Source organism: Simochromis diagramma, unplaced genomic scaffold, assembly GCF_900408965.1.
Source record: "Simochromis diagramma unplaced genomic scaffold, fSimDia1.1 OVJJ01000371.1, whole genome shotgun sequence".
Classification (NCBI taxonomy): Eukaryota; Metazoa; Chordata; class Actinopteri; order Cichliformes; family Cichlidae; genus Simochromis; species Simochromis diagramma.
The window spans coordinates 4,095,729-4,115,382 of NW_024386920.1; the positions used below are offsets into that span (position 1 = coordinate 4,095,729).

The 19,654-nt window shown below is 40.0% G+C and overlaps 1 protein-coding gene across 7 annotated transcripts in view; it reads right to left on the reverse strand.

Moving 5' to 3' along the window:
- The window catches only part of myocd (myocardin), a 146,917-nt gene that overhangs the window by 62,745 nt on the left and 64,518 nt on the right, over positions 1 to 19,654 (reverse strand). For 6 of the 7 annotated variants that reach the window (XM_040036608.1, XM_040036606.1, XM_040036603.1 and 3 more), the window contains exon 2: positions 2,067 to 2,267. In XM_040036608.1, coding sequence (XP_039892542.1) covers positions 2,067 to 2,217 — 151 coding nt within the window. In that variant the 5' untranslated portion in view covers positions 2,218 to 2,267. Of the gene's footprint in view, positions 1 to 2,066; positions 3,354 to 19,654 lie in introns of those variants that run through there. The other variant, XM_040036602.1, reaches the window with a different exon arrangement.

The following is a 19,654-nucleotide window of genomic DNA, read 5'->3' on the forward strand; positions in this document are numbered from 1 at the left end:
GAAGAGGTTCAAAAGAATCCATTATTAACACTAGCAAGAACTTACAATTAGTTAATGTCTAATTAATCTTCTCATCTCAATACATTTGACGCAGATCCTTTGCATGTAAATGCTTAAAAATGTGGATTGTCTAATTTAAACATTGTTATTGGGCTAAAAGCCCGACTTTCAGTCACAGTGCTAAAATGAAAACATTATACACGCCTCCTGAGCTCATTATTAGGATTGACTAGGATCTTGTGTCTACTGCACTCGTACCGTGTAAATGAAAAAGGGGCCATTATGCCAGTGACAGTCTTATCACTCATTTGCGTTTGTCATCTGGTCTTTGGCAGGAGCACGAGGAGCAACGGTTCGGGCTCCTCGCTTGTTTTGCTTCTCTTGTTCCTCCCGTCTACCGGCTGACTTGAAGAATAAGGGAATAAAATGAATGGGTGAATTTGAGGAGATTCCAGTTTCTGTTCATCTCCCTCTTCAATTACTTCACTCCCACGCCACCCATGACATCATGGAAAACTTTGCAGGGTCTAGCAGTTTGAAGTGAAATGCTGCGCTGCTCTCACTATTTTGAGAGATGGCAGGAATAGTTCCGTCTAAAAATACCAACCTAAATCATAAGATTCCTCAGGCACTTTCACCTTCAGCCCTGTGATGTGAGCGACATATACACCAGCTTGATCTGGGCTGAGAACGTATTTAATCATTAGTTCCTAAAATATTCAAATAACCTTGTTTTGATTTGGCCTGGAGGATTGTTCTGAGGATGTGACTGGCATACTTAACCTTTTCACCTGATTATTGACTTTATTGTTAATATTAATATTATATTACTTTTGTAGGCACTAATAGAAAAATGGTGCTAAAGAAATGACAAAAAAACCAAAAACAAAACCCTAAACATAATAGAATACAGTAAAAAAAAAATCAAATCAAATCACTACAATTAGAATAAATCTATTAAATTACTTCACAGACACTCCAAACTGTTTCTGCTCGAGCATGCTTTGCCCTATGCCACTTTTGGACCGTGCATACACAACCCACTGTAATTGTTTGACTTGTTTGCAGAGTTGCATGCTGTTGCTTATACAGGATATATCAATTTTTATAGCTACTCACCTCTACATACACAATAGCCGTATGATTTTCTTTGCTTATCTCTGCTTAGCTTTATTGAGTGCTGTGTAGCATTATCCAGGGAAACTAGGATACTTGAAACTAAAAGTCAAATTCCATTTATGGGAAACGTGCTTGGGAAGTAAAAACAAGATTCAGATTTTAATCTGGATAGGCACTAGAGATTTATTTATTTATTTATTTTGTGAACAACAAATAGTTCATTCAAACAAAAGTTAAAAAACAGATTGTTGAGAATGTTTGGAAATGTTTTAAAAATAATCAGAATATTATATTGAGACATATCATTTTTCAGCTTTTAGGAAGATTTTCGTGCAAGCCCTTAAAACTGTCATTTCAGCTTAAGTGCTTTTTTGTATATCACAAAAGTTTTAAAATGAGCCCTGCCCAATACAACCTACCCAAAAAATCATAAATAAAGACAAGAAAATCTCTCTTTTGAAACGACTACAACAGAAGATCACATGTTCACATAGGAGGCCAAATCTCAGAGTGCAAAAATAAGATTTCAACCTAAAACTGCAGCAGTGAAGAACAGAATCAGCCATCATTACTTAAAAAAAGATAGACACAAATCAAGCATATAACAGCATTTGAACAGTCAGTTTAGTTTGATGGACAGGGTTATTTAATGTGGATAACATTAAGGTAGTTAACCCTTTAATGCCTGAACCATGGAATAATTGTCAGAAAATTGAGCGTTAATTAATCCGATTTTAAGTTCCACACATGACTTTTAGTTTGTATCACCTTTGCTACATCTTTTTAAAAAAGTTTAAAAATGTATTGTGCAATTTATTTAGGTTTTCAGGGGGGAAAATCACACTGATGATATAGAAAACTCACAAAATGTGTATGTGTCAAATATGATATACTAGGACTTAAGTCGCTAAAGAGCAAAGGATTTCAAATGGAAAGAAAGGGCTCACCATTCTTGCTTTCTCTTGATTGTATGTGTTTCTTCAACACGTGGTTTGTCCTCTCCTTGTCTCCATGAAGCTGCGTGGCCCGCTGCAGCTGTCCAGGACACCGTCTGTCTTGTGGACCGTTGTGGACCTCAGAGCTTTTCACTGCATTCATGGCTCACACTTCATTCCCCAGTAGATGACATCTCTTCTCGGGTCACCTCCCTTTTGAAGAGAAAAAGACACAATGAAAACTCATAGTCTGTGCACATCATAATAAAAACACTTGACTTTGTCGCTGCCACCTCAGTCAGCTGTAACAGCTAAAGGGGCTCAGTTAATTGAGTTTGAACGAGCACGAAAGACACAGCAAACAGCCATTTGAGTGTTTGCGTTTGAAAACTCCTCCGTGGTGCCGAGAACTGGACTCAAGCCATGTTAGTGTTTGAAGAATACAACAGCAGTTCCAGATTTTGCATTGTTATTTTTTTTTTTTTTTTCAGAGGTCCATTTCAGATCAGGCAGACAGCAGAGCGTGTGTTTGTTTACAGAACTTTAAGCCCACTTTCAGCCTCATGGACGCAGCCCTCCATCAGCTGCTGCTCTTGCCAACTTATCAATTTACGCAGTGTACAAAGAGCAGACCTTCTTACCTCGTGAACAAATATTAAACACATCTACAATGTGGATTCAGTAGCTTAGAGAGCCCCCACAAAGTGTCAATGTGAAAAATGAGCCTCACTCAGGTCTTAGACAAGCCAAGCTCCGTGCGCCCTGTCTGCGCTCTTCATACTACATCGTCTCCCGAGGGCACCACCATAGGGCACTGCAAACATCTGCATCTCTGTTTTCTTTAATAAGTTGTGTTTGGAGAACTGCTCATACCATGCTTATGGGACAATAAAACCCTCATATGTATGCATGTGCTGTACAAATAGCAAGCTTTAGAAAAGGCTCTTTCATCTGGCTAGAGTATTGTCAAGGCTGACAGTTACACAATCTTTGCTAAAATAAATGCAAACTTTTAAAACGTTGAATAGAGGAAGTGCAGGTAAATGAAGCAAAGTTAAATAGAATGGAAATGAGAAAGTCACTTCATCGACTTCAACCACACTGATGCACAAGCTGCATGAGAGCAAAGCTAGAAAAATGGGATCAAATACCATGGTCACTGCCTCCGATAAATGACTCTCATATGCATGGTCTGCTGTTTGCCTTACCCAAGGAGGTTGGTTGCTGCAACTTAATCAAACTTTAACCCTGCCTTCCTAAAAAGCATATAGGAAACAACAAAAAATTAACATGAAGTCAAATATTAGAAGGAAACATAATATTTCCTCTGACTGCATATCATTCTTTACAAAATAACTGTTGTAACCGATCTAACAGCAGAGTTCAGCTACTCTCAAGGTTAAACACGGTCAAGGCGCTTGGTCCTGAGACAAAGACTGTATATAAAAGATGGACTTGGCAGCTGTAAAAGTCTTTCACATTTGTGTGAGTGTGAGAAACATGCCGATCACAGGGTACGCCCTCCCTTTAACCTTTTACATAATTATAAAATGAACATCATGATTGAATAAAATGTACTGAGGTCACAAACCAAGGGAGCTAAGGACTTCTGTTCCCATAGACTTCTAAACAGCCCGACTGCAATAACAGGATCAACGCCTGCTGATTTTTCGAATGAGTGCAGCTTTGAGGCACTTGCGTATTGGCTTCTTTTTTAAGACCCAGAAACTACATTCATCTTTTGAGCATGTAGTTTATGAGATGAGCTCCAGCACATTCACTCCTCACAGTAATTCAGGTATGCTGGACCTTACTACATTCATCTTTAAGAAATCAGCCACAACATTAAAAGCACTGAGAGTTTAAGTGATTAACATTGATCATCCTGATACAACTGCAACGCTCTGCTGGGAATCCCTTGAGTCTGACAGAGTGCCGCATTTTCCTCTTGCAGGACAGAGAATTTGAGCATATTTTCAACCATGCTTCTTCTGTAAAATCTCAAAAACGGATGCTCTGGTGGTATTCTGGGGCTTGACTCACCTCTTCTAAGAAATAGCTTTAAAGACACTGCATCTCCTCAGACGATATCTTGACAAATAGATTATGTGTGGCGTGCTTAAAAGAACAAAAAAGGTTGCACACTGTACTGCACATAAACACCAGCCAGAGAAAACAATAACAAACCCATGCATTTAACTCAGAAACAAGGCAACAGTTACAGTAAATCATAGTCGGGTAAAAGGCTGGGACTCCTCCGTGGAGCTTCAGGAGGAACCTCTTTAATGAACGCTTAACTGATGGGCTTGGCTTAAAAGCCCACCCAGATGCAGATAGGGTCCACTCTGACAATTTATACCACAGTGACAACCCCTACTGGGAATAGACAGAGATAGACAAAGGAAAATAAAAGACAAAGACAAAGAGTGGACAACAATGACAGCCACATTCACCTCCATGACAGATAGTGGTGCATACTGTAACAAGTTATCAGTAAATCTAGTTTTTAAAGAATATCTGAAGAAAAATGCCTGTTTACCAGAAGGCTTTAATGGAAATGTGTGGATGAAACAAAGGAAAGCAGGTCTTCAAAAGAACCAGGTTATAATCTGATGCTATCTAGCACATGGTGGCCCGTATCTCTGTGTCAACACAATATGAGCCAAGACACGTGGCACTTGGAGCTCCATTAAGATGAGCCGATAGCAGGTCACACTTGTCAGTTGTTCTCTTTTCAATTCCTTCATACCTAAGACTTGTTGCAAGTATTATCTGCCCTTCTCTCTAATGACTTATAGATTGAGGAAGGACTGGAAGGGTGAATTATCAGTCGTGTCTTTTCCTTGGTGAGATGTACATCTTTATTACCAGCCAGTGTTTAGTTTATTGGTCACAGAAACTGCTTGCGTGATGTCCCAGTTAAAAACACCATGTCGTAGATTTTACCAGTGATGTGAGGGAGATACAAATATAAACAAACTGGAACAAACAGAAGGTGAAGGGAAAACACTATTAGAATATTTAGGCCCACTTTTAGGCAGAGTAGCTGTAAACTTACTATGAGTAATATCATATCATGTGCAAATTTATCAAGAATAAGTAGGTTCAAGGCACACATAAAACAGGGCCAACTGCTGCGACCGGTTGGGGTGAGAGAAGAAAGACAGGATAAGACATGCTGTGGAAGAGAGACAGAGATTAATAACAAGTATAACTCAGTGAAGAGAGGTCTGTTAACACATAGTGAGTGAAAAGGGTGACTGAAGAAGAAAAACTCGATGCAATACCAACTGCCAGGATACTGAATGCCCCTGATAATAAAAGTAAAAATTCCATTTATTTTTCCCAGTCATAGCACTTCTATTGAATGGGTAAGAATGAAACTTTCCCAGTTGAATCATCAGTGCAAAAGATAAACAAGTTTGTTGAAAATGAAAAGGGTGTAACTCTGTAAAATGCTTAGAATGACACAAGATCAGCAGTACCCCAAGAGCCTTCACCAGGAATTCAGTGGGAATGTGGAAAGGCCAACTTCGAGCCAGCTGCACGAGTTAACATTAACTGCAGGATTCACCATTGTTGTTCTGGCCTGTAGGCCTGAACCCCCTCAACCAGATCATCAACAAGACTGGCTACGGACACCTGCTCTACATGGATGACATCAAGCTGTGTTCCAGGACTGAACAATATCATCAATTCACTGATCCACATCACTACAACACCAACACTGGAATGTCATTCAGATCAGAGAGGGGTAGTTGGATGTAACAAAAAGAGGAAATTTAGTGAGAACTGTGGGAACAACCAGAAGGCAACATTGCAGACATTGAGGACAGCTGTAAGTATCTTGGAATACCACAGGGAAATAGAAACTATGAAGAGGCTTCTATGAAAGCCACCAAATGCAGACAGTAAGGCAATGCCTGAGGACTCAGGGAAGAACAAGATCCATGCACCCTGCTGGTTGTCAGATACCCTGCTGGTATAATAATAAGGATTTTTCTCTCCCCAGTGCAAGTCTACTCTTTTCACCATAATGGAGTATCTACAACCCCCAATGGAATAAAACATTTTATATTTTCTTTGAAAAAAACGTTTGCAGGTCCTTTTAATTAATGTTTGCTCAACTTTTTATAGGATTTAATCCCACTGATGCATGTGGATTTTTTGTCACCGACCATAACTTTTCTTTGGAGGTCATGATTTTGTAGCTTATTTTCTTGTTAACAGAGGAAGATTCAGCCAGTGAGATTAGAGATTTGTTTTTTACACATCCACAGAAAATGTGTCCTGCTGCCATCATCTGTTCCATCATTAATCAAGATGAATGAGATGGATATAGTAACAGCCACACACGAAGACACCCTGAAATAAACTCAGGGTCATTTCCTGTGCTTACTATCACTTTCGATGAAATTCATTTTGTTATCATCTACCCAGTCTTGTTGTATTTTCTGAGTAAATTACAGTCACTGGATATTTGTTTCCAAGAGTTTGGGATCTTGCAGGATAGCCTTGCGAATTCACACTTTCTCTCAATCTTCTTCAAACAGTAAATGGTGACACAACTGATCTCTTTGCACACTTTCACCCTTTTCTTATCCTGCTGTGTAATTTAACGCTGTTTAATTAGATTTTTGATGTGTGTATACATAAGCTGTTGTTTGGTGTCCAACAAACTCCAAACAAAAGAGGAGATCTCGTTATAGTCACAAGAACACAGTTTGTATCCTAGTTGGACTTTTTTAAATTCTTCATTTGGAATATTTTTCACTTCCTGATTTGTTTAATTTTTCACATGGATTAGGTACTAAAACTACTCAACTGGTTAGGGTTAGGTTAACCACAGTGGTTAAACCAAAACCACTGTGGTTAACCACTGTGGTTTTGGTTTAATACACCCACCCCTCCCACCGCCCCCGAACAATTTACAACAGTGATCCTGCTGGTTCACAAATAATGAGTTGGGAGTCACAGAGAAAAAGAGCCCATCTTATACATAAATGAGCCATGCCAACAGCAGCTAACGCCCTGCTGATGTAAATGGTGATGATAATGTCACTGATCTCTGTAACAATCAGTGACTGTTCTCTGTTCTTCACAGTTTACAGGATTTTTCTGACACCACCTCCGATATAGATTCTCCCTCTGATTTTGAAGCTGTTAAACTAAGCCTGTCACACAGTCTCCATGTCAGTCACACAGGCATGGAGACTGGTCAACAACCATCTGAAACCCAGGCTTCTTGAGGGAAATGTGTATATTCCCTAACCAGAGTGGTTGCTGACAGTCACTGTGAAATTGACTGCTGAAGCTCCGATCAGGCCCAGTGACCAGTCAGTGACTCCCTGATCGCCACTGGTGGCTGAGCAAAGAGTGTTTCGCAACCAGTTGGCAAGTAGTTGCAGGAGGCTGCTGGCAGTTGGTTAGGTAATGCATACACTTTGGGTTGGGAGGTTATATGTAGTCCAAAACATCATGTTGGCAAAACCAGCTTCTATTAACAGTCATATTCTATATGCTCCTAACAATAGCAAGAAGGTTGGAGCATAAATCCTGCTTAATTACAGAATTAACCACAACTAAGTATTTTTGGGAGTGTAAAATACTGAGGTTATGTCATCTCACTTTTTCGACAGTGACATAGTTTGGAAAAACATCCAAACTGCTTATAAATTACTGGGGACCAAAGGTGGGCTGTTGATTACTACTAGTCTACTCCCTATTACAGAATACTCGTGTGTTTCCAATGTCATTACACAATTTATTGTGGCATTCATGAGCAGCTTTACTGTAATCTAGCATTTGCTTTATTTGACTTGGACTAAGACTACAGCGTGCAGTGTTTCACAGTGAATTATAACATGTTTTTTGTTTCTTTTGCTATTCTGAGCTAAAGATTCACCCTCTCTTTACAGGTTCGGTTTCTTTCATCGATAAATGACTCATTTGAGCGGTCACATCTCGTGTTTTTCTTTCCTTTTGTGTCTTTCCTGCTGCACTCACACTTTCCAGGATTTTCAGGCGACCACCAGCTGAGCTGAAGCTGAGCCAGATGTACGGGAGGCTTTCAGGGCCTGTAGTATTTACGTTGGTGTTAGTCCAGGATTTCCAACAGATGATCGTGAATTTATGCTGCAATCAATATGGGGGATCCTCCAGCTGAGCTCATTATGATAATTCCTTTTTGAGTTCTGCCTAATGACATTTGTTTTGCACATTTTTTATGGGAGCACCATAACAGGCCGCTTCCAGCTAAAGTGCTGTTGTAATACCGATCCTCTTGTTTATGGCTTCCAACAGAGGCCTGATTGACCAACACATGCTTTACTGGAATTGTTTCATCTTAAAGACTTTTTCTCCAAGACTGAAGTCTTCCTCACACATCAGGCCAAACAGTAATCTCCAGTAATTTCAGCATACCATGCAATGCATCCTCATATCTCATGCTGCTTTATTTCAGCGGCACGAGAATACTTTACTACAGAGTGGAATGCAAGACTGTGTCTGTGATGGGCGACATGCTGAATTTAGATGAGACAATGTGCTTCTGAACAGGCCAGAAGTATGCTTTTATCCTCCCGTGACTGCTGCAACAATCAGAGTATGCAGGCGATGTCTATGGTTTGTTTTAACACGCCGCTCTAACCTGAGTCTTTACACGTACTGATTTGGAAACAGGTGGTGTTTCTGGATTTGTTTGAAAGTGGACTTGCGAATAATGAAAAAGGAATCAGCTCCGTGTTCACGGTGCTTCACTTCAGACAAGTTGTTATTAAATGATTTTTTTAACAGAGGATTTGGCAAGATTTAGAACTTTTGCCATTCTATAATAAACAATGGCATGGCCACAATGAAAATATTTACTTAATTCCCTAAAGTGACTTATGGCAACTTTGGCCACTAAACAGAGTGTCATGAGTGTTATGGCGTCAGGTGCCACAGTCTGTATAAATACTCCCTGTACACTTGTTTATAGGAAAACCCCCATCTGGTTTCAGCGAAACACAGTCAGACATGCTGGTGACCCCTGACAATTTTTTTAAATGGAAAATATAACAAGGCTGTTTGCTAAGCTGGGGGATAGCTTCACAGCAGTCAACTGTCAAGTGACAGACAAGACAGCATTGTAAAAGACTGCAGGCTCCACATCCCTGAGCCCAGCCCTTTCTCAACCTGTAAACACAGATTCTGGCTTTTGAAGAACCATCCAAAAAAACCCAGTGGCCTTTATGTCATCCCCCATTTACAGGAGTTATAAATGATGACCGTGCCGAAGTGCTGTGCAAACTTAGAAGTTCAAATATATTAGAACTGAAGGAATTAGCAGTGGCATTTGCAAAACCAGTACACTGATGGCAACAAGATTTTTAAAAAGTCAGCTGCTCAGTCATGCTTCAGAATGTAAACAAAACAATAAGACATGATGGACATGGAGATAAACTGGATTATAAACTACCAGTGCACCATTTCAGCCTCAGCTCACTGTTGAATTTATTATAGGACGCAGGATTATTACGCATATTCATTTGAAAGTGCATTAAACAAACTAAGCAATTTTTGTTACTTTTACCTATTTTATGACCAATGTGGTTTAGTCTACAAGGCCCCTAAAAGCAGTGGGTGACAGTCGATGCATACACAGAGCTGCTGTAAGTTATGGCAGACTGAGCATTGGAGAAAGTTGAAAGGTCAGATGTTTCAAATAAACAAGAAAAAGCTACTATAACTGTTTTTGCAGAAAGGAAAGCAAGATGAAAGAATGTTGGTAGGAGAAGAGTTGTGTTACATGTGTTACAAGCTTTTTCTTGTCACAGTTGTAATCAATCAAAGAGGGATGGAAGCACATCTGTGCCAGTACTGTGCAGTGTTACTGGGTTTTTGTTTTTACTTCAGAAAAATACTGATTCTTTATTATCATATAGTGCATGATACTGAAAATTAAAAACCACTCATTTGGTAAATGGACTGGTTCTTATATAGCGCTTTTCTACTCTGTCCGAGCACTCAAAGCGCTTTATACAGCTAATTCATTCACCCAATCACACCCATTCACACAAGCACTTCTAAGCTTAAGTGCTAAGTATCTAACATTCATACACATTCACACTCCGATGGACGCATCGGAGAGCAACGTGGGGTTAGTATCTTGCCCAAGGATATTTGGCATGCAGACTGGAGCAGCCTGGGATTGAGCCACCGACCTTCTGGTTAGTGACTGATCCGCTCTTCCACCTGAGCTACAGCCACCCCACCCCTAATTTTTGCACCAATAAAACAAAATCATACTGTCAGAATAGCTTTGTCCCCTAAAATTGTTTCCATACTAGAAGAAAGTTAGCATAGCAGTGTGGTTTTAAGAAAGTGGTTTTATTGGCTTTGGTTGGTTAATGTTAATAAAATCCAGTCAGTTCAGTGATATTCTGGACTTATTGAGTTTGTCAGTATTATGACTAGTAGTAACTACGGATTGGAACCAGGTAGTTCAGCTACTTTAATTTGTTAGCCTGCTTGCTTATGGATTCCACTCATCATTTTTTGCACTTAAACTACAATCAGTTTGTGTGGCCCGAGGAGGAAAATAATGGCAGTGGAGTGTGGATATGGCCAGCCAGGACAGAAACAACTGCATTATGCTGCTATATATAGGATATATTTATCCTCATTAGGATAGGGATTTTTAGTGGTGTCTGGGACTGTAGCTTTGGGTTTATACTGATAAATGGTAATTGACTCTCAAAGCAGAGCCAATGAAAGCACAATGAGAACTGCTAAGGAATTGAATTGATAAGGGCTATTGATAATGGAAATGGAGCTGCTAAAGTCTTACCAGTCCCGAGCGGTAACGATAGCCATAAAAAGCAGGATAATGTGACTGCATCATATTTATGTGGATGGCTAGGATAAACTGCATCCAACATATGGCGGTAACAAACAGACTCACCCAACGGCTATTGTGTGTACCACACAGCAGGTCAAGTTAGATCAGCTCCCAGAAACAGCGGCCTGTCAAAGCAGCCACAATCCAGAATTTAAGCATTAAAAATACAAATCCATTCACGTCTGCTTATCCCAGCTACCATAGGGCACCAGCCAATCATGGGGCTAACACAGAGACAGACAACCATTTGTAGTCGTATTCTTATTTAGATTCGCCAATTAAACCAGGGCTCTCAAATTCCAGTCCTTGAGGTACCGAAACGTTTGCATGTGTCCCTGTTGAAATAAGCGTGAATAAAATTAGTAGGTCACTAGCAAGAGTATAGAACTTGACTCACTTGACTGAAGTGGCAATCCCCTAACCCTACTTAAGTAAATGTAAGTGTTTGGAAAAATGTTCTTCTAAAAGTACTTTTATTGCACCATGTTCATTCACTCATGAGCTGCTGTAACATGAACAAATTGCTGAACTGCCACCTCAGCATGCTTCTATATAGTCCTGCTAATGACCTAGTAATTGTAATCACGTGTGTTGCAGCAGGGACACATGAAAACGTTTCAGGACTCCGGTCCTGGGGGACTGGAGTTTGAGACCCTTGAATTAAACAAACCCCACTAACTGTATGCCTTTGGACTGTGAGAGGAAGCTGGAGTTCCTGGAGAGAACCTGCAAGAACATTAGGTAAACAAGGCAAACTCCACACAGGAAGGGAAAATATCCATAAAGCACATTTTTTTCCATTTTATGGTTTTTGAAGCTATCAAGTTTAAGATCATTTCAATGTGGGCCTATGTGGCATTGACTCTTTTTGGAGACAGCCTCAAGTGGCCTTTAAAGGAAAGTACTTCCGCACTGGATTCATTATTTAGATCTGCCATTTGGTGATGCTGGGCTTTTATGTGTTGGACATTCCTAATGTAGTAAGTAGCCAAATTTGTGTTTACATTCAGTTAGACTTTGAAGCAAGTATTTAAAATGATTCATGTAAAGAAAAATACCAGAAGTTCCCTGGATATTCTTCATAATCTTTAGTTAATTGGATGTTTATAAATAATGACAAAATTACTGTCAGTATTAATAAACTACACTTGTTGTGTATTTAGGCTGGATGCTATTGACTGTTTTGCTCATTATTATATTTTTAGTCACTTTTTAAGGAGAACTGTTCTCATCAGTTTCCAGGAGCATATTTATAGAGCCACGGCACATCCCGGATTTATACGTGTTATTATGTATTTTCTATGTTATTACTACCTTGATATTCAAGCTGGTAATATATTTATTATAAACCCCAACACATCCTCCAACCCTTTGTCAAAACTCTACAGTAAGCGTGTGAATTTCCCGATTAGTATGAGAGTCTAACATGTTTCTTGTACTGTCACTGCTGGGCTTGTAATGCTCCCCTCCTTCAAACTGTTTGGCTTGACGGCCCTTATCTACATCAGTCATGTGAGGAATTGAATCATGGGTGTTTTATCAACACTTTCAAGTGAAAACAGTGAAAGATGCCCCGGACGCACACACAAACTGAAATGAACTTGAACAGTAAGCAGCGGCAGCAGCAGTTAAGCTTGCGTTGTGTCTTGTCTGGTTGTTCATGCCAAAGGACATTAAGATATTCCAGAGAAAAGGATCCGATAATATTTTACAGTTCACCAGATGTGTCTAGAGTGTTAGGAAGAACACGGTTTCAATGAATTTATCATTTTCCAACTGTGTCCTGCCCTCGGAACCTACCAAATACTTCAAAGGCAATGGCACGTGGTGGATGAGGAACTATTACTTAGGCATTAAGAGCTTTAAGTAGATTCCCGCCCATCACAGCATTATGGCACCCACTAACGTGCAGCAGAAGGTAAGCTGAGGAGGTCAAAGGTCTAAACATACCAAATGCCAGTATAGACATCCAAGAGTTAAATAGCCCGAGTTCCAAATGTTTTGTCACAGCTCCAGCACAATGTAATGTGCATGATTTACACAGCCTGAGAGCATCAGGCCTCATCCTGTACGTCATCCACTCCACAAGTTGAGAGAAGATTTACAGCCAAACTTGAACCAAGTATAAACAATTCTTTGCCACCATAAAGGATAACTCAGAAGATTAAAATCACATTCAAACTGAGAGACAATAAAAAAGAAACAAAATAAGGTTTAAAAAAATGCAAAAAGGAGATAAAAATACACAAAGGAGAAGTGACCGTGACTTCTTCTGAACTGGGCTAAAAGTGATCCAATTAACAAGAACACGGAGGACCAACATAAAAACTTCGGGTCTTGCAGGAAATAAACTCGTGCAAGAATTGAGATTGCTTTGCCAAACAGTGTTAACACTCAAGGTTATGGACTTACCTCCCGAAAACTGGATCCTGTCATCACTAAAATATAATGGCCAAACATGTATGGTGGTCTGACTTTTGTGTCCTTCGTTAGCACAAGTGCTAAAATGAAACAAATAAGTCTGAAGTTTGAACAAATTTGAAGATGATAACACTATTGGTTAATGCGCCGTCAGACCAGACTGTGGGAAGAATATTTAAAAAGCTTGGTGATATATGAACACATGCAAGGATTGTGAGTTACCACTGTTAGTTGCAAACTGAAACATAATTTAGACTTCTGTGGGAAAGCTATGTTGTAACTTACTTAACCAGAAATCCTTTTTAACCCTACGCCATAACCTTCCAACCCATTCGGCTGTTACATTTCTCGGGAGGTACTTTAGCTTATACCACCCTGAGCAGACCAGATCTCATCTGATCTTGGAAGCTTAGCAGGGTCAGGACTGGTACTAGCTAGTGGTTAATACTTGGATGGGAGACCGCCTGGGAATACCAGGTGCTGTAAATTTTATGGGGTGGTGGAGCAGGTCACCTACTAAATGGAAAGTTGGTGGTTTGAATCTCCGTCTGCTACAGGCTACATGTAAGATACTAACCCCATGTTGCTCTCAGATGCATCCACCAGAGTGTGAATGTTAGATGTTAAACCGAAAGCACTTAGAAAGAGCATATTGTGTGAATCAGGCAAGTTGTGTAGAGTGCTCAGATAGAGAAGAAAAGCGCAAAATAAGAACCAGAGGGATATGGCTTAGGGTTAAAAGAGGTTCTGGCTTACATCTTAAGTTACAACAATGATTTCACGCAGAAATCTAAATGAAGTCTAAATCAGAGAGCAATTTTACTTCCTATTAATCCCAGTGTAAAGAATTTGGGTGTGGCAGCACGGGGGTGTAGTGGTTAGCACGGTTGGCTTACAGCCAAGTCCTGAATTTCACTCCCCCACCTGGCCGGGACCTTCCTGTGTGGAGTTTGTATGTTTTCCCAGTGTTTGCGTGGGTTCTCTCCAGGTACTCCAGCTTCCTGCCACAGTCCAAAGACATGTAGTTAGTGGGGTTAGGTTAATTGGTGAATCTAAATTGTCCAAAGATTAGCCGGAGTGAACGGTGATCTGTCGCACTGTGTTAGCTCTGCATCAGGCTGCCGACCTGTCCAAGGTGTACCCCGCCTCTCGCCCTATGGCAGCTGGGATAGGCTTCTTGTTTGAAGCCTGTAGATTCATATAACAACACAGCTAATATGTTAGGATGTCTTTAACTGTTGTGTGAGGTCCAGAACTGTCCAGATAGTTTGTTCTTTGTCAGCATTGCACGTTTGTACATCAAACCTCCACTAAAGGACACTTAAAAAACCTTTGTGTTGAATTGCTTCACCCTCAAAGAAATTCACAGATCCTTTCATTTATGAAGACTTTATCTCGATTATTGTTTAGGCTACTATTATTATATTATGGCAGTCTTCATGTCTGCTTTAAACACTTAGGAATAAATAATGGAATGGGCAATAGTGAACACACACACACGCACGCACACACACGGGAAACATGTTTTCAGTGCATGGTGAATAAAAAGAATATTTTTTGCGGATACAGACTGATATGATTGACAATGATCGCTCAGCATAATTTCTGCTCTTCAGAAATGAGACGCTGCAACTATGTATAAACTGAACTTTAAGCTAACTACAAGCAGTGCCCAAGAATTTAGTATCATATATTTACTTTACTTTAGCTGCACTGGTTTCTGATGAACATTTTAAAACAAAAATGAATACGTCCCAGACAGACTGCTGCTTTAATCAGTATTTTTTTCACTGGTACATTTGACATGACTGAAACTCTGTCCTTGCTGTGAAAATCTAGTGCCATTCAAATTCAGGTTTGAAAAGCATAACAGTTACTAATCATTGAGGTGAACTGAGTGAGTTGGTGATGTTCACTGATACGTCTGTGGACACTTTACCTGTCCTGCAATAACCCCTGTGACGTCATTGCTCCGCAACCTTGCAGCCTCCTTGCTGCTGAACAGACTCCCTGTGGGCAAGATGAATAATGACCTGTGTGTTTAACTTGCTCAATACAAAGAAGCCATGTAATCTAAATACATAAGGTAATATAAATACAAAAGAACCGCATAATCTCACACGCTGGAGTAGTGAACCCAGAGTGTGTGCAGACTGTGACATCTTGGCTGTGCCTCCCGCTCCTTCTCTGGTTGGGTAGGCTGGCACTCTCTGTGTTTAAAAAGCTCCCAGAAAGTTTACAGAGAGTGTACTTCTGCTGGGCTTTGTGTGACAAGCTTTAACGCACCATACCCATCAGCAGCAAAACAGCCGCAGACCTCCCTGGAATTCACTCTGCCACTTTCCATTCATACATTTCCATGCATTTCCCAGCTTCCTTTAGTGTCCAGTCTCTGCAAACCTATGTTGACAATTAATACTGGCTATGTTTGTCAGCCTGCAAGCTAAGAGGCTACTGTGTGTTTACCTCGCTTTTGTCCTGCCATGTCACGGTGTAGAATAAGTTAATCCAGGGTGGAAAAGAAAACAATTTGCAACCGTTAGGTCTCTGTTATGCTAAAGAAAAATCCTATCAGTTCGCCTCAGAAATGACATCATTTTTTTTTTAAGTGCAGAAATCCTAAATGTGCATCAAATTATGGAATGGGCTATTTTAGGAAACACAGCACAAACTTGATAAGGACTGACACTAAAAACTTAACTGATCTGGAAAAAACGTTTTTTGTTAAAGGCTTTTATGTTATATATACAATATCTATTTCGCCAGTTACCAGTTGTAGTGATTATAATGATGGATTGCTAACAATATATTAAATTGGAACAATTTTGGTAATTGATTGTTAAAGACAATTATCAAGCCAAAAGCCAAACATTTGCTTACTCTTGGACATAATCACCAGATTTATCTGCAATTATTTCCCCTCCCTCAAGGTAGTGGCCTCCATTCATTCTTGAATCAGTTCACCCAACAGATTCTAAATGTGAACATGTTACAACGGGTTTATTGTGGCAACCCTAACAAAAAGTCTATCTTTGAGAAATCATCATTGTGTGACTTGGGATTATTCTCAAAACAGTACGACAGTATTTGTAGTAAAAAATGAAACAAAGCGATCAAAAGCAATCAGTTTGACCGGAAGATGGATATACAGTTACCACAGCAAGAGTCAAGAACTGTAGTCTGTAGATAGTCACACCAAGAAAATCTCCACTTCTGCAAAAGAAACACCTTCAAGCCAGACTGAAGTATGCTAAGGACCACTTGGAGAAAGATTAGTCAACCAAATGAAAACAGATACTGAGTATTATGAAATAAAAAGTATGACCACCCAAGGCTGCTGAGCACCTAGAGTACTATATCAGACAAAAACCCCACCCCAAAAGTCCAGGATTGGTCTCCTCAGTTCCCAAACATTCATTGATTGTTGTTAAACGAAGAGGGAATACTACACACATTCCAACTTTTTTGAAGCATGTTGTTGCAAGTAAATTCAGAATGACCTTATTTACACTATACAGCTCAAAGTATTTGCTTGTCTCCTTTCAGATGCTTATGAGTGACATCATATTCTTAATCCATGGGGTTTAATATTGGTCCACTCTTTGCAGATGAAGAAGCTCAGACTCTCCTGTGAGGCAAATGTTCTTATTTATTGGCACTATATAAATAAAATTGAATTGAGCTGAATTTAATTGAATACTTTCCACAATGTTTATAAGTGTGTTTATGGGAATTTTTGACAATTCTCCCAGAAGTGCATTTGTGAGGTCAGACACTGACGAGAAGGCTCACAGTCTCCCCTCTAATTCATCCCAAAGATGTTCTATCAGGTTGCGTTCAGGAATCTGTGCAGGCCAGTCAAGTTCTTCCACACCAAACTCTCTCATCCATGTCGTTATGGACCTTGCTTTGTGCACTGGTGCGCAGTTATGCTGGAACAGAAAGGAGCCATCCCTAAACTGTCCCCACATAGTTGGGATTATGAAATTGTCAGAAATTTGCTGATATAGTGAAAAATTACGAGTTCCTTTCCATCAAAGTAAGGGGCCAAACCCAATTCCTGAAGAACAACCCCACACCATAATCCCCCCACCAACTTTACACTTAGCAGACAATTCACGCAGTTCTCCCAAACCCAGACTTGTCCATCGGATTGTCAGACGGAGAAGTGTGACTCATAAAATCGAATGGAAAAGCCTTTTATTGTCATTGTACATGTACACTGAAACCGTGGGTGCTCCAAACCAACTGTGTAATTAATACAAATACAACTGCAGGACAGGGGGAGCTGGTGATGGCCTACAGGGGTGGCAGAGGGCAGTCAATGAGTTTTTGGGTGTTGTTAATTACCCTCTGTTCAGCCTTCCTGTTCTCACTTGTGGTCCCTGCATACCAATCACCAAGGCAGTTGGAGAGCACGCTCTCTTCTGAGGAGCGGCAGAATGCCAGCATCAGCTGCTAGTCCAAGTTATTCCTCAGGACACAGAGGAAGTGCAGCTGCTGCAGGGCCTTCTTTACCAGGGGGATGTTTTTGTGGGTCCAGGTGAGTTTGGGTTACCAGAGAACTCCAGAGAACATGTCTCCACTGCTCTAGAGTCCAGGCGGAGTGCTTTACCACTGCATTCACCAGTTTGCTTGTGTTTGGTGATGGCCATGGAAACCCTTTCATAAAGCTTGCACACTGTTTGTGAGCTAATCTGAAGGCCACATGAAGTTTGGAGGTCTGTAGTGACTCCACAGAAACTTTGTAACCTCTGTGCACAGTATGGCAGAGTGAGCTGTGATTTTACGTGGCGTACCGCTTTGTGGTTGAATTGTTGTCATTCCTAGTCACTTCTACTTTGTTATAATACCACTAAGAACTGACTGTAGAATATTTATTACGGAGGAAATTTTTACAACTAGACTTGCACAGGTGGAATCCTATCCCGATATTATGCTGGAATTCACTGAGCTCTGGAGTGCGACCCATTCTCTCACAAACGATTGTAGAAGCCGTCTGCATGCATGTTTGATTTCACACACCCGTGGCCATAGAAGTGATTGGAACACCTGAACAGGATTTAGATGGGTGATTTGTCAGTATAGTGCATTTCTTAAAATGATTAATTTTCTTAGTTTAAACCTTTGAGATGCTTCCTTTAGTCTGTTTTGAATAAAATATGTTGTTTATACTTGTGTTTATAAGGATAGTGACCTCTACAGCGGAGTGATAATTCACTTCTGAGTTTGACCATATGAAAGCTTTCAATTTTAGAAAAGTTCACAGCTACTGAAAACAACTTCTCTATCATATTCCAAGACACACATAGATATATAATATTCCATTAAATATTTACACCAGTTTAAAATTGGCAAGATTTTGGCATGCAAATAACCCTTCATGTGTTTTTAGAGCATTGCTTCATTTGAATTATGATGGAATGCTAACAATCGCTCCCCCCCGAAACTTTGCAGTCACTGGGTGAGTGATATGTGCCGATATAGTTATACAGTGAGCATGAGAGGTGGAAAGTGAAGATGGCACTTCATTGATCTGTTATTTTAACTCCTTGCAGATATTGCTAACAATAACATGTCTCCATGATGTCAGTTCTAGGAAGCCACATCTCTCAGAAGCAATATTTACATTACACACGGTGCTTGGAAATCAAAAGTAGTCTGGGTAATGCTCGCAGTAGCTTTGTCGCCACAGTAAAACAGCCAAGGCTACAAGAGAGACATGGAAATATTATCTGCCTGCACAGGCTTTTACATGAAAAGTCTTTTACTACATAGACTTACTCGCACACACTCCTTGACTGTGTAACCTTACTACGTGTTGTACGCTCAGCCTTAAACACATACTGTTTAAGGTAAACACATGGGAAAGTAGACATTTAGGTCTACTTTCCTGCTAGTTGTGGCTTAAAACACGTTGACTGATAGCACGGTGATGTATTACAAATGTAGATCACATTTTATCTCTGAGTCTGAAAAGAAAACCTTGAATTTTCAGACATAATGTAACCATATGCTCTATTTTAGCTATAGTATCTGACTTGGGAACTCCACTTAATGTGTATAGCTAAGTGGCGCTAAGTGCCATGGTAATCGATGAGCTGAGTAGATTATTGAATTCTATGAAATATATTAGAATGGGATATCATCCCAACTAGGATACTTCCATTCAACTCCTTCTACAACATGAAATGCTATAATGTGGTGATGTTGTCCTGAAATATTACCCAATTTCAATATTAACTTCAATATAAGATCTGGCAACTTCATTGGAGTTCACCAGCTATTATTATTATCA